Source organism: Peromyscus californicus, unplaced genomic scaffold (genome assembly GCF_007827085.1).
Source record: "Peromyscus californicus insignis strain IS unplaced genomic scaffold, ASM782708v3 Scaffold_5__1_contigs__length_169319896, whole genome shotgun sequence".
NCBI lineage: Eukaryota > Metazoa > Chordata > Mammalia > Rodentia > Cricetidae > Peromyscus > Peromyscus californicus.
The window spans coordinates 147,043,127-147,056,495 of NW_026294573.1; the positions used below are offsets into that span (position 1 = coordinate 147,043,127).

General features: G+C 42.2%; 1 protein-coding gene across 3 annotated transcripts in view; it reads right to left on the minus strand.

Moving 5' to 3' along the window:
- Ints8 (integrator complex subunit 8) overlaps positions 1-13,369 on the minus strand; it is a 52,275-nt gene that overhangs the window by 20,388 nt on the left and 18,518 nt on the right. For all 3 annotated transcript variants that reach the window (XR_008213633.1, XM_052715850.1, XM_052715849.1), the window contains 6 exons: positions 13,224-13,365; positions 9,910-9,980; positions 8,892-9,067; positions 5,937-6,070; positions 3,870-3,980; positions 1,627-1,828 (listed from right to left, as the gene is read on the minus strand). Coding sequence is in view for 2 of the 3 variants with exons in the window: in XM_052715850.1 (XP_052571810.1) it covers positions 1,627-1,828; positions 3,870-3,980; positions 5,937-6,070; positions 8,892-9,067; positions 9,910-9,980; positions 13,224-13,365 (836 nt within the window). In the remaining variant the exon portion in view is untranslated. The remainder of the gene's footprint in view (positions 1-1,626; positions 1,829-3,869; positions 3,981-5,936; positions 6,071-8,891; positions 9,068-9,909; positions 9,981-13,223; positions 13,366-13,369) is intronic.

Genomic DNA, 13,369 nt, shown 5'->3' on the forward strand with positions numbered 1-13,369 from the left:
ATATTTAATATCTGAAGTGGACTCTCAACCCCTGTTCCTGAAGTGAGTGGCCACGGTGAATTCCTGGCCCCCTTCAATCAGTTTGAGTACATTTTATTGAGGTAGTGAGACGATAGCCTTCAACCAATACAGCTCAGGACACTTTATCCTTTCAAGCATATATACAGACCTTTTTATATTAAAAACAAAATAATTAAAAAAAAACCACACACCAAAATTAGTAAGAACTAAAGTTTATACAACTCTGTAAGCTTGTATAGTTAGAATAGGCATTGGGGGGGAGACTGGAGAGATGGCTCAGAGGTTAAGAGCACTGACTGCTCTTCCAGAGGTCCTGAGTTCAATTCCCAGCAACCACATGGTGGCTCACAACCATCTGAATGAGATCTGGTGCCCTCTTCTGGCATGTAGGCATACATGCAGGCAGAACATTGTATACATAATAAATAAATTTAAAAAAAAAAAAAAAAAAAAAAAAAGAATAGGCATTGGGAATGCTATTCCTATAATCCCGTAAGTGACACTTTCAGTATCAAATATATTTTATATACTTACTCACCACCAAAGCCAAAGAAATTCATGACAGAATTAGAAGTAGGAAAACAATTACCTTTATGTCATCTCCTTTCCTAACTCCTGCCCATTATCTATATTCAGTCCTTCCCCATCCCCTTTAACAGACTATACTTTTTTGTTTTGTTTGTTTTGAAACAGTCTCTGTATGTAGCTCTGGCTGTCCTGGAACTCACTGGGTGGACCAGGCTGGCCTTGAACTCACAGAGCTCTAAGTGAGTACCTCTGCCTAGTGAGTGCTGGGATTAAAGGCATATGCCATCAAACCAAGCTTCTAACAGGATATCATAAAATTGCAATGTTAGACCTGGATTGACAATTCACACCGGGAATCTGAGCACAAGAGGCCCAAGTGTAAGCCCAGAAGAGTGGCACACACTTGTAGACCCAAACACTCAGGGAGCCAAGGCAAAAGGTTCACTTGAAGCCAGATGCTCAACGTAGAAGGACTATGTGTTAGAAAATAAATAAAATAACAACACCTAGTTTCCACAATGTGTTGAAAAGTCCAATAAAAACCCATTCTACCCCAACCCCCTGCCTCTGCAGCTTCTGAATGGGACTACACTAGGAAGTATGATTTCTACATATATAATCAGTCGAACTGAGGTCATGTGGTTTAGGGGGGACCCTAAATGCTGTAAGCAGTGTCCTTCTAAGAGAAAGCAAGCACATGGAAACAAGGGCAGACTAGAGGATGCAGCTAAAGCCAAGCATGCCAAAGATCGCCAGGCGCAGCTAGAAAGGTTAGCAGGGCCTGGCTGAGTCCCTGAGTTCAGCTGTCTAGTCCACAGCAGTGCAATGGTGATTTCTGTCATTTGAAGTCACCCTGTGTGCATGGCTGCTATGGAAATCCTAGGAGGAAAACTTTCTCCCCTGTCACCAATGCTCTCAAGTTACCTCCAAACCCACACTGCTCAGGATAGAAATTTCCCAATAGAGGTAAAGCCAGGCAGACAGATCCCTACCCAACAACACCCCAACTATAACACTACAAAAACTATACCCAGTGAAGTATAGAATTTTGCCTGTGGACGTGTGCCCTCCTCTTACCAGGAAGCCTCATTTCCAGATATCCTCGGACCCTACTAATAAGGTCGGAAGGAGGTCTCTCTCCTGACTGTCCCATTCCAGCTTCATGGGTGTGAATATCCAAAAGTAACATCTCATTCAGCATAACCTGACGGAGTTTCGGTGAGAACTCTGTTACCAACTCCAAACAAGCTGCAAATAGCTGTTTTGCATGGGGAAAGTCCTATAAAAGAAGCAAGAGGATAGCCTGAGTCAGTCCTCTGGGGCCAACGTAATGTGTGTGTTCACAGGCACTGGGAAAAAGAGAAGGGTACAACTGAAATGTTATCACTGCAGCTAGGAGAGTGAGGCCAGACTATCTTTTTCTTTACTGTTGATTTATTACAATAAATAACTATAAATGCATGCACTACTAAACAAGCTGGAAACAAATTATACAGTAACAAAGAACGATATTCCACAAGTATAAAATTTTATGACAAGAAACCTTCTCCACCTAAGATACTCAGAATTTGACCATAGACCCTGAAGTAGGTTTCACATTCCACACTCTTTGCATATCGACTGTGTAACTACCTAATAAATCAAACAAATGTAATCATCTATGTTTCCTACTCATCCCACTGCAAACTAGCATTGACACTCTCCCAATCCCTTTCTCATGCCAACACAGTGACTCCCCAATTACGATGAGGTAGCAGCCCTCACAGTAAAAGGTCTTTGCAGCTACCTTCCTGGAGTCGGGGCAGCACTGCAGTGTCCTACTAGTCACTTTGTTTTGTTTGTTTCTTAGACAGGACCACAAGATGCAGCCAGGGCTGTCCAGAACTGCCTCTGCAGACCAGTATGGCTTCAACCTCACAAAGATCTGTTTCTTCCTCCCAAATGCTAGAAGTAAAGGCATGTACCATCACACCCAAATGCTTCTCTTTTCCTTAAAGACTTTCTCTTTTGGGGCTGGAGATGGCTGAGCGGTTAAGAGCACTGACTACTACTCTTCCAGGGAACCCAGGTTCAATTCCCAGCACCCACACGGTAGCTCACAACTGTCTGTAATTCCAGGATCCAATACCCTCATACAGACGTACATACAAGCAAAGAACAAAAGAACAAAAAAAAAAAAAACAAACAAACAAAAAACCAAAAAAAAACCCACCTTTCTCTTTTGGTTTTTCAAAATAGAGTTTAATTCCTAGCACTCACATGGCAGCTCACAAGTCTGTAACTCCAGTTCCAGGGGATTCAACACCCTCACACAGACATACATCAAGCAAAACATCAATGCATATAAAGTAAAAATAAATCTTTAAAACAAGGGGTTGCACCACCACCACCAGTCACAGACTATTTTTATTTTGTGCATGAGTGTTTTGTTTGTATGTATGTGCAGTGGGTGTGTCCATAAAGTGGGCATTAGACCCCATGGAACTGAATTTAGAATGTTGGTAAGCCACCACATGGGTACTGGAAACCAAACCAGGTCCTCTACAAAAGCAGCAAGTGCTCTTAACTGATGAGCCATCTTTCCAGACTTGCTATCTTTTCCTGTTTTGTATTTGTGTGGTATCTATACTTATCACATCGTCGAGCTGATGGTGCTCTGTTCTAGGATTCCATCCTGTACATTAAAACCAGGAAATAAGGACTGGAGAGAGAGAGCTCAGCAGGCAAGAGCATATGTGTTCTCAAAGAGGACCCACGTTCAGTTCAAAGCACTCACATCTGATAGTGCAAAACCTCCTGTAACTCTGAAGTAATGGGATCTGATGCCTCTGGCACCCAAGGGCACCTGCACACATTATGCACATGTCCACACACAGACACACACCAATATATAATTAAAAACAAAAATCGTTTTCAGATCAGGAAAAAAATCAGCTTTGATTCCTCCTCCTGAAATTATGAAGAGAGGATTTTTGTTCTGAGAGAAGTATGTGGTGTGTGCCCATCTGTGTGTGTGGTGCATGTCGAATGTCATGTATGTGGAAGTCAAGAGACCAACTTCAGGTTGGGGTTCACCTTCCACCTTGTGTGAGACAAGACCTCTCTGCCGGTTTTCTTCTGGAGCCTAGACTTTTGTCTCCACTTCACCTCACCCTAGGAGTGCAAGGATTACAGGCTCCTGCTGCCATGTCTGACTTTACGTGAGTTCTGGGCATCTGAACTCAGGTCCTCATGCCATGCACCAAGCGCTTTATACACTGATCATCTCCCCAACCTCTGAAGAGGGCTTGAACAAATGTCTCTTGCACATTTTCACTCACCTTAACAGTACTGCAGTGTAAACCTTTGGCCATGAGAATGTAAACCAAATCTCTTGTTAAATTGTCCTTAATTCCTAAGATAACACCACTATATACAGAAGGTACTTCCCACTAAAAAAATAAAAAAATACATAATTAAAATACATAAACACACACACAGTGGAAAGCAAATCTAGGTGAGAATCTCTCAATGACCTTCAAATGCATTTAAAAGATAAATATTGCACCCTTAACCTCAAGAGGCAGAGGCAGATGGATCTCTCTGAGTTCAAGGCCAGTTTGGTCTACAAAGCTAGTTCCATGACAGCCGGAGCTGTTACATGGAGAAACACTGCCTCGAAAAAGAAAAACAACAACAAAAACAAATTAACACCAATAAATACCATAAATACCAGAAGAATTCAATTAATATTGAGAACAATTTCCATGTCACTGCATTTGTGTATTTAAGCCTTATGAAACATAAATGTATTTCAGGCTTTTCTTAAAGAGTGTCACCAAGAAGATGCAGTTAGAAACACTGCCAAAGAGCTGGAGAGAGGGCTCAGCTTTTACAGGCTGGGCTTACAACCAAATCTATCAACAAGCACTGCCATATTATCGTAAGTTTCTCCTATGGTTACTGCCTTTTCCCTATAAACTACAACCCACTCCAAGTGTATTTTATGTATTTTTATTTTTACTACATTTTTGAGACAGGGTCCCAGTCTGTAATGCAAGTTGGCCTTGAACTCTGAATGCTCCTACCCTAGCTTCTTGCATGCTGGGATCAGAGGTATACACTTGTGTTTCCAGTTTGAAACACTACTTTAAAAGTTATTTTCATGCATGAATGTTTTAAAGAAAGAAGTGTTATAAAAAAGTTTCAAATAAGTTGATTCCAAAGTGGAACCTGTAGATTTCAAGATAACATTAAAAAGCAAAACCACTTTTCAAGAAAAGGTGTCTTGGAGAAAACCTACATAGGTTGTCTATGTATCCCTGGCTCTCCTGAAACTCACTCTGCAGACCAGGCTAGCCTGGAACTCAAGAAATCCACCTGCTTTTGCCTCCTGAGTGCTGGAAGTAAAGGCATGCAGCACTACACCTGGCCAGAAGAAAGAACACTTAACAGGAGATCAAACAGGTCAGAATTCCAACATGGTTGGGGAGGGACTCACGACGCCTTCCCCACCAAAGCTGAGGACGCACTGGTAGGTGAAGGCTGCTAGGGCAGGGAGTTTTCTTCAAGCTCATGCTCCAGTACCTTGCCCCAAACCCATGTACAGATAGATGGGCCAGTATGAGATGGGTTCAAGAGGAGATAAAGAAAGAAAAAAAGGAAGCTGGGAGGGGGTTGTGAGTGGAGGTCTGGGAGGAGTTGGGAAATGAGTGGGAGTAAATATGATCAAAACACACTGTATACATGCATGAACAAAAAATATTAGTAAAATAAAATAAAAACACAAGGGTTGGAGGTATACCTCAGTGGCCTAGTACTTGCAGAGAGTGAGTGAAGCCTTGGGTTCAATTCTCAGAACCAGAAACAAAAAAGACAACAACAGCAGCCTTGAACCCCATAAAGGTATAATATAATATAATACACATTTTACCCATATTTACAGATGTGTTTAAAATGCATGAAGGTGCTCAGACAGCAAACAAAATATAAACTATGTTCACGTTACTGAATTTGTATGTGTGTGTTTTCCTTTTTTCTTTCCACCATCAATGTTAAAGGTACAATTGTGGTCATATGAAAAATCTACTAGGGGCTGGAGACATGGCTCAGCGGTTAAGAGTACTGGCTGTTCTTCCAGAGGACCTGAGTTCAATTCCCAGCACCCACATGGTGGCTCACAATCTGTAGTGAGATCTGGCGCCCTCTTCTGGCCTGCAGGCATACATGCAGGCAGAACACTATACATAATAAATAAATCTGAGAGAGAGAGGAGAGGAGAGAGAGAGAGAGAAAGTCAACCTACTAAAGGTGTCTTTAGTATTTAAAAAAAAAGTCAGAGAATAGCATTTCTCCTAGAATATAGTATAAAACAAAGAAATTCATACCTGTTGTTAACAGTCTCTTACCTTATTGGACACAGTCCAAAATTGTCGCTCTGAAGTCATACCATGTAATTCAATTAAAATCTGTCTGATCCGCCAGGGATCCACTGACAATATAAGCTGATGTTCCAACTGGCCAATGTTGACACTTGCTGAAGCTAAGGAAGAGAGCTCCAATTCAACTAATGATTAAACTCAAAGTTAAATATAAAATTTTGAGTATGATACAACTGAGAGAAATGGAATGTGTGAAGTGTCTTAAGTTAAAAAAGTAGAAACCATTTTGAGAATGGAATTATTTTACATAACTCAAATTACGTACTACCTTTATTCCCACACAGAAAACCTACCACAACTTGTATGCACTTAGTAAAGTGAATGCATCTTTCAAAATACACAGTAAAAGGGCTGGAGAGATGGCTCAGAGGTTAAGAGCACTGGCTGCTCTTCCCAAGGTCCTGAGTTAGGTTCCCAGCAACCACATGGTGGCTCACAGCCATCTGTAATGAGATCTGGTGCCCTCTTCCGGCATACAGGCATACATGCAGGCAGAGCACTGTATATGCAACAAATAAATCTTAAAAAAAAATACACAGTAAAAATGTAACAGTCAGCTGGGCGGTGGTGGCGCACACCTTTAATCCCAGCACTCCGGAGGCAGAGCCAGGCGGATCTCTGTGAGTTCGAGGCCAGCCTGGTCTCCAAAGCGAGTTCCAGGAAAGGCACAAAGCGACACAGAGAAACCCTGTCTCGAAAAACCAAAAAAAAAAAACCAAGAAAAAAAAATGTAACAGTCAAAGTAATTAACTCGCACTCAGAATTTGTGGACCATATGGAAATAATTGATATAAATAGATTCTCCCTTTTGAATAAGTATTAATAAAAGTGTGTATAGAATACATCATCATTAGCAAATACTAAAGAAGTATGTGCTTTTGTTTCTTAATCCATTTCTCACACTTATCTTGTGTGTGTGCCCACATGCCACAGAAAATATGTGGTGGTCCAGAACCAGGGAGGCTACATAGCAGGGGGACCCTAGGATGACTGTGGCTTATAATAGGTTTTGGTTTTACTCAATCACTAGGCAAGCCTCAGTGAAACGTTTCACTATTAGGATAAGAATTTGTACTGTATCAAGCTAATAACAGAAAGAATAAATAAACAAACAAACAAACAAACAAACAAACAAATAAAAACAAAACCAGCCACCACCACCACCCCCCAAAAAAAACCTCTCTACACCTGGGCTCGTGGCCACGGCCACATTTCCTTCCATCTGCTGTGCAGTGGCCCAGGCTGAGCCTGAATAAAAGGACCCTTATGTGCTTGCATCAGGGGGGAAAAAAAAAAAAAAAAGTAAATTGATGCTTAAAAGGAAAACACCCACATCAATGTTCCAATCACCAAGGAAGGAGAAAGCAAATTCTTTTTCCAGTTCTAAAGCTACCATTTAGAATTGTAGTTAAAGGACTGGATGATGGGGCTGGAGAGATGGCTCAACAATTAAGAGCACTGACTGCTCTTCCAGAGGACCTTGATTCAATTCCCAGTACCTGGGTGGAGGTACACAACTGTCTTTAGCTCCAAGGCCAAAAGATCTCTTGAACTAAGATTCCTCAGCCTGTGTGCAGTGAGTCCTGTGGGCCTGGATTCAGGAAAATTTCCCTCGAGGGCAAGGCTGTTTGCTGCTATGATTGCACTCCTTGTCCAGACAATGAGATTTCCAAGGAGACAGAGTCTCTTTATACTGGAGCCATTGAAGTTATCCATGCTTGAAATCCAGGTTTACTTTCATATGAGCAGGACCTCATTTGCATCTGGACTTCTCTGTAACCTTCTGTGAATATGGAGATATGTGGGATTCACAGAGATCTGCCTACATCTGCCTCTGCTCTTCTGAAATTAAAGATGGCCAGTCCCATGCCTGATCTTCTGGCATTCAAGATGGCCAATCCCACCAGCCCACCATACTCTTCTCTAATATAGACTGTTAATATTCATGTTATTGATTTAAAATACTTGAGAACTTTATACATATTCTCTTATCCAATTGTACTAATCACATGTTGTTTTAAATTAGGAAAGTAGTTTCTAGTAAAATTTCTTCTTGTCTTTCAAAAAAAGAATGTATGTGGAGGTCAAAAGACAAGCTGCAGGAGATGATTCTCTCCTGCTACCACACAGGTTCCGGGAACTGAACTGGGACAACAGGCTTGGTGACAAGGACCGTCCTCTCAGCCCAGATATATGCTTTTTAAGGGGAAAGAAAGAGGAAGGAAGATTCCCATCCTCGCACTGCAGAAACAAAACAAAAACAAAACACCCAAATGACTACGAAAAATCTAATTTTTCAGCTCAGTTATCAGCCTTCAATAACACAAACCCGGCAGTTTTATGTGTTAATATCATTCTTTATACTGAACATTCAGACAGCTAAAAGCCAATGATGAAGACAGCTAAACATTTTCTTTGGATAAACCAAGTAAATGACTCACAACCTGTGTGGTTTTAGGTTTTAGGCTAATGTTTCTTACTAACAATAGAACTGTATTTTGTATACATATTGATTAAGGTCAAAAACGGGAGAAAAGTCAAATAAGATAAAAATGACATTCTCAAAGTGAAATGCTTAGCCTGCAGTTGACAGCACCACCACACTGGCTGACAATCACAATTCCGTGTGGTCCCTTACCAACCCTGCTCATCCATACTTTTACCCTCAAGAACATACTAGCAGTAGTGTCTGTCTGGGTCTATCCCCAGCTAAACCCTTTTATGAACTATGCCCAAATCTCCACCAGCCTCTGGCTCAGCTAAGAACCAAGAACTGTTCACACAGAAATCTGACCACAGCAGATAGATTGAGTTTCTATTAATTACTCTCACAAATACCTACTGAAAAACCAAGAAAGACTTGGGAATATCTTAGTATTAACTTGAAAGGGGCAAACTGTGAGCTGTAAGAATAGGGCTAACCTGGGATATCATAAAATGAAGTCACAGGTTTAATGCACAGATTCACTCTAGGAGATCTCTTCCTCATCTGATCAACAAGCAGCTTTCGTTCCTCGTCTCTCAACAATGTAATGGAAAGCTCATGTGAAGAGATCATGAAGACATACTGCAGATCCTCCAACCCCAGACAAACATTCCTAAAGCAGCAAGAAACATTATAAAACAGAGCGTAAACTTTGGTTTGGGAAAAACATTCCTATCAACCAATTACTATTCATAAGCCACTTTAAAAAGCCATCATTTCATAAATTATGTAAATTATGTAACCAGATGGGCACGGCAGTGCATACCTGTAATCTCAGCATTTGGGAAACACAGGAAGGAGAAGTGAGAGTTTGGGGCCAACTGGAGTGAAGTTACATGGTGAGCCCCAGTCTCCAATAAATAAATGCTGTGAGTGTAGTCCATCAGCAGAGTACTGCCCAGCATGTGCAAGTCTTGGGTTTGATCTCCAGGGTTTGATCTCCAGTATAACACACAGACACACACACAGACACACAGACACACACACACAGACACACAGACACACACACACACACACACACACACGCGTGCGCGCGTCTCAGCAAGGCATGATGGTAGCACACACATTTAATCCCAGCAGCCAAGACTCGAAGTCACAGGATAATGAGTTTCAGAATGACTGGGTATTCACAGCAGAACCCTACCTCAAAGAACGAAAGCAGGGGTAGGGCAGTGACAGGTGCATGGAGGGCAGTGTAGCCCACAGGGTTACAGCATTGTTGCTAAGCCAGGCTTAATTCCCAGAGCACACATGATACAAGGAAAGAACAGAATCCTTTAGCCTGTCCACTTATATCCACACACACCCTGGCAAGTGCTCATACAGAGAGACAGACAGACAGACACACTCGTACAAATTTAAAAACTAAAATGTCTTTAAAAAAAAAAAAGCACTTTTCTCATAAAACTAAGTTCCAAGTATAAAAAAAAAAAAAAAGAAAAAAAAGGTACTTACTTTAGAAAAGCAGCCATGTTTCCCTTCAAAGACTCTGAAGCTTTTTCTACGTTTATTGATCTTGAACATACCTAGGAATTTGAGTAGTTTTCATTTGAATATGGATCTCAGTTTGAAATTTTGAGATTTACAAACAACAGAAGTTTTAGAGTTTTGTTTTGTTTTGGTTTTTCGAGATAGGGTTTCTCTGTGTAGCCCTGGTTGTCCTGGAACTTACTCTGTAGACCAGGCTCGCCTCAAACTCACAGAGACCCACCTGCCTCTGCCTCCCTGAGTGTTGGGATTAAAGGTTTGTGCCACCACCGCCCAGCATTTTTTTTTTTTAAATGTGTATGGATGTTTAGCTTGGATATCTATCTGGGTAACATGTATGTGCCTGATGCCTGCAGAGGCCAGAGGTGGTGCTGGATGGATTCTCTGAACTGGAGTTCCAGATACTTTTGAGCGGCCATGTGGGTGCTGGGAGTCCTCTGGAAGGGCAGCCAGTGCTCTTAACCACTGAGCCATCTCTCCAGTGCCCCAAACCCTGGACTCTCATGCCTCACTGTGGCGGTTGTAAAGAAATGGCCCACAAAGGGACTGGCACTAGTGGAAGGTATTTGTTGGAGTGGGTGTGGCCTTCTGGAGGAAATGTGTCACTGTGGAGGCAGACTTTGAGGTCTCATATATGCTTAAGCTACACCCAGTGAGATGACTACTTCCTGTTGCCTGCAAGTCAAGATGTCGGACTCTCAGTCTCTAGCACAGCACCACCATGTCTGCCTGCACGCCACCACGATGGTGATGGACTAGACCTCTGAACTCTAAGTGTGCCACCCCAGTTAAATGTTTTCCTTTGTAACAGTTACCATGATCACGGTGTCTCTTCACAGCAATAGAAACTCTAACTAACACGATCACTAATCACTGATTTGGTTAAGTAATATAAGACAAAAGTCAAGATAAGAACCCATTAAAGAAAGAGGGGCAGACCATTTGCATAAGTTCGGGTATATGGAATTAAGAATAACCTGGGGCATTAAGTTTCTATTATAGGAGACAGGATCTGTCTTATACTAAGTTTCAGAAATTATTCTAACACATAAGAGGGGAAAATATTGACAAGCACCCTCAAAAAAGGTAGGAGTCCAAATACCTATGAGAGCAGAGGCGAGACTGAGAATTTAAATACAGTGACAATGCTTTTTGGGGGGTCTTCTACTTTTAATTGTAAAATGAGTTCATTGTTGTTTTCTTTCTTCACTCTCTCTCTTTTGAGACAGGGTGGCCTCCAATCTGTTATGTGGCTGACAATGACCTTGGACTTCTTCTCCTGCAATAATCTCAGCACTGGACCTAGAGACCTGCGCTAGCACAGTCAGTTTTACATGCTGATGGGGATGAGCTATGAAAGCATTCTAGCAATGGGGTACAGCTGCAGTCCGGTAAGGAAAACGTTTTATAGATTAGCAATGATGCTGGAGATAAAAATGCAGAAAGTTCATTATGCTGGAATCAATGCATCAAGTCCACACAGTAAACCATTTAAAGCCAGGCAAGGTTGCACATGCCTGCGATCCCAGTACTCAGAAGGCCAAGGTGGTAAGAGGTCAAGTCTGACGCCACCCCAGGCTAAGCAGCCAGTCTTTATCACAAAACCAAACAAAGCTGAGAGACTATTCAACAGTTGCTCTGAGAATTCCAAAGAGCAGAACTCGGACTCCAGCACTCACACAAGGCCGTCGAACCCAGCTCCAAGGGATCAGAGACAAGAGGACCCCTAGTCCTACTGGACTCCCACAGAGTGGAGAAACACAAGCTCTAAGGTCAGCAATGAGATCTTAACTCACAAGATTAAGTGGGGAGTGACAGAAGAGGACACCTAACACCGTCTTCTGGCCTCTGAGCTCATACACAGGTGTGTACGCCTATGTACATATGCCCATACAGATACCGAAATAAATAAAAGTGAATCTTCAGGTCTGGCAAGATGGTTCAACAGGCAAGGGAGCTTGATATAGCACGATAACCTTTGAGTTCCAACCTCGGCAAATTGTCTTGATCTCTACTTTCGTGCATTTACATGCGCACACACATATACATACAATAAACAAATACATAAGTATAATAAAACATTTTTACAAATAAATACTTTTTAATTAATAATTAGGGGCTGAAGTTGGGAAGTTGGGTGGTGGCACATGCCTTTAATCCCAGCTCCTGGGAGGGATAAGCAGAACTCTCTGTGAGTTCAAGGCCAGCCTGACTACATAGGCAGTTCCAGGATAGCCAAGACTGTAGTGACCCTGCATCCAAAAAAAAAAAAAAAAAAAAAAAACCAAAACCTCAAATAACAAAATAACAACAACAAAATGATGGACAATGGAGAGATGGTTCAGCAGTTAAGAGCACTTGCTGCTCTTGCAGAAGACCTGGGTTCACTTCCGAACACCCAGAACAGACAGTTCACAGCTGCTTGTAATAATAACTCCAATTCCAGGGCATCTGATGCTTTATGGCCTCTTTAGTCTCATCACTTGGGAGGCAGACGCAATTGGAACTCTAAGTTTGAGGCCAGCCTGGACTCTGTCTTAATAAATACATTTATTTATTGTCTCAATAAATAAACAGATTTTTCACTTTAAAAAAAAAAAAAAAAAGCAGGGCCAGGCGGTGGTGGCGCATGCCTTTAATCCCTGCTCTTGGGATCAGAGGCAGGCGGATCTTTGTGAGTTTGAGGCCAGCCTGGTCTATAGAGCGAGATCCAGGAAAGGCGCAAAGCTACACAGAGAAACCCTGTCTCGAAAAACCAAAAAAAAAAAAAAAAAGAAAAGAAAGCAGAACCTTAGGGTGCAGTGTTAAGTTCAGCAGAGCAGAACAGCCAGGGAAAGACCAAGAAGGATGCAGCAGAGAGACAGGAGGAAAAGGAGGAAAGAGCTGTCTGAAGATGAATCCAAACACAATGTGATGGCATGTGCCTACCTCACCATTGGGAGCTGGGCAGAAGAACAGAGACTGGGGCCTGGGCTACAGCAAGATCCAGTCTTTAAAAAAGGGGGGGAGGGGCAGAGGAAAAAGACGAGGGCGGAGGAGGAAGAGGAGGGAAAAAGAGTAAGAGGTGGAAGGGAAAGAGGAAGAGGAGAAGGGGAGGGAGGATGAAGAGAAGGCTGGAGGAAGAAGAGGAGGAGGGAGGGAGGAAAAGAGGAAGAAGCATGAGGGGGAGGCGGAGGAGGAGAGGGAGGAGGGGCAGAAGAAGGCCTAAGGCAAAGCAGAGCCCTGGACAGGCATGGAAAACAAAGCAATGGTCTATCTCCACAGGAGAACAAATGCCTTACCTCAAGGAGAAAGTCTATTTTTTCTTTGTTTGGTCTAAGAAACAGTTGATTAAACTGGACACTAATTGGTCTGCCTTCCAGAATATCGCGTACTGTGTTGCAGGCGCACACTTTAAAACAGATTTCATCTAGAGCTTCATTTCTAC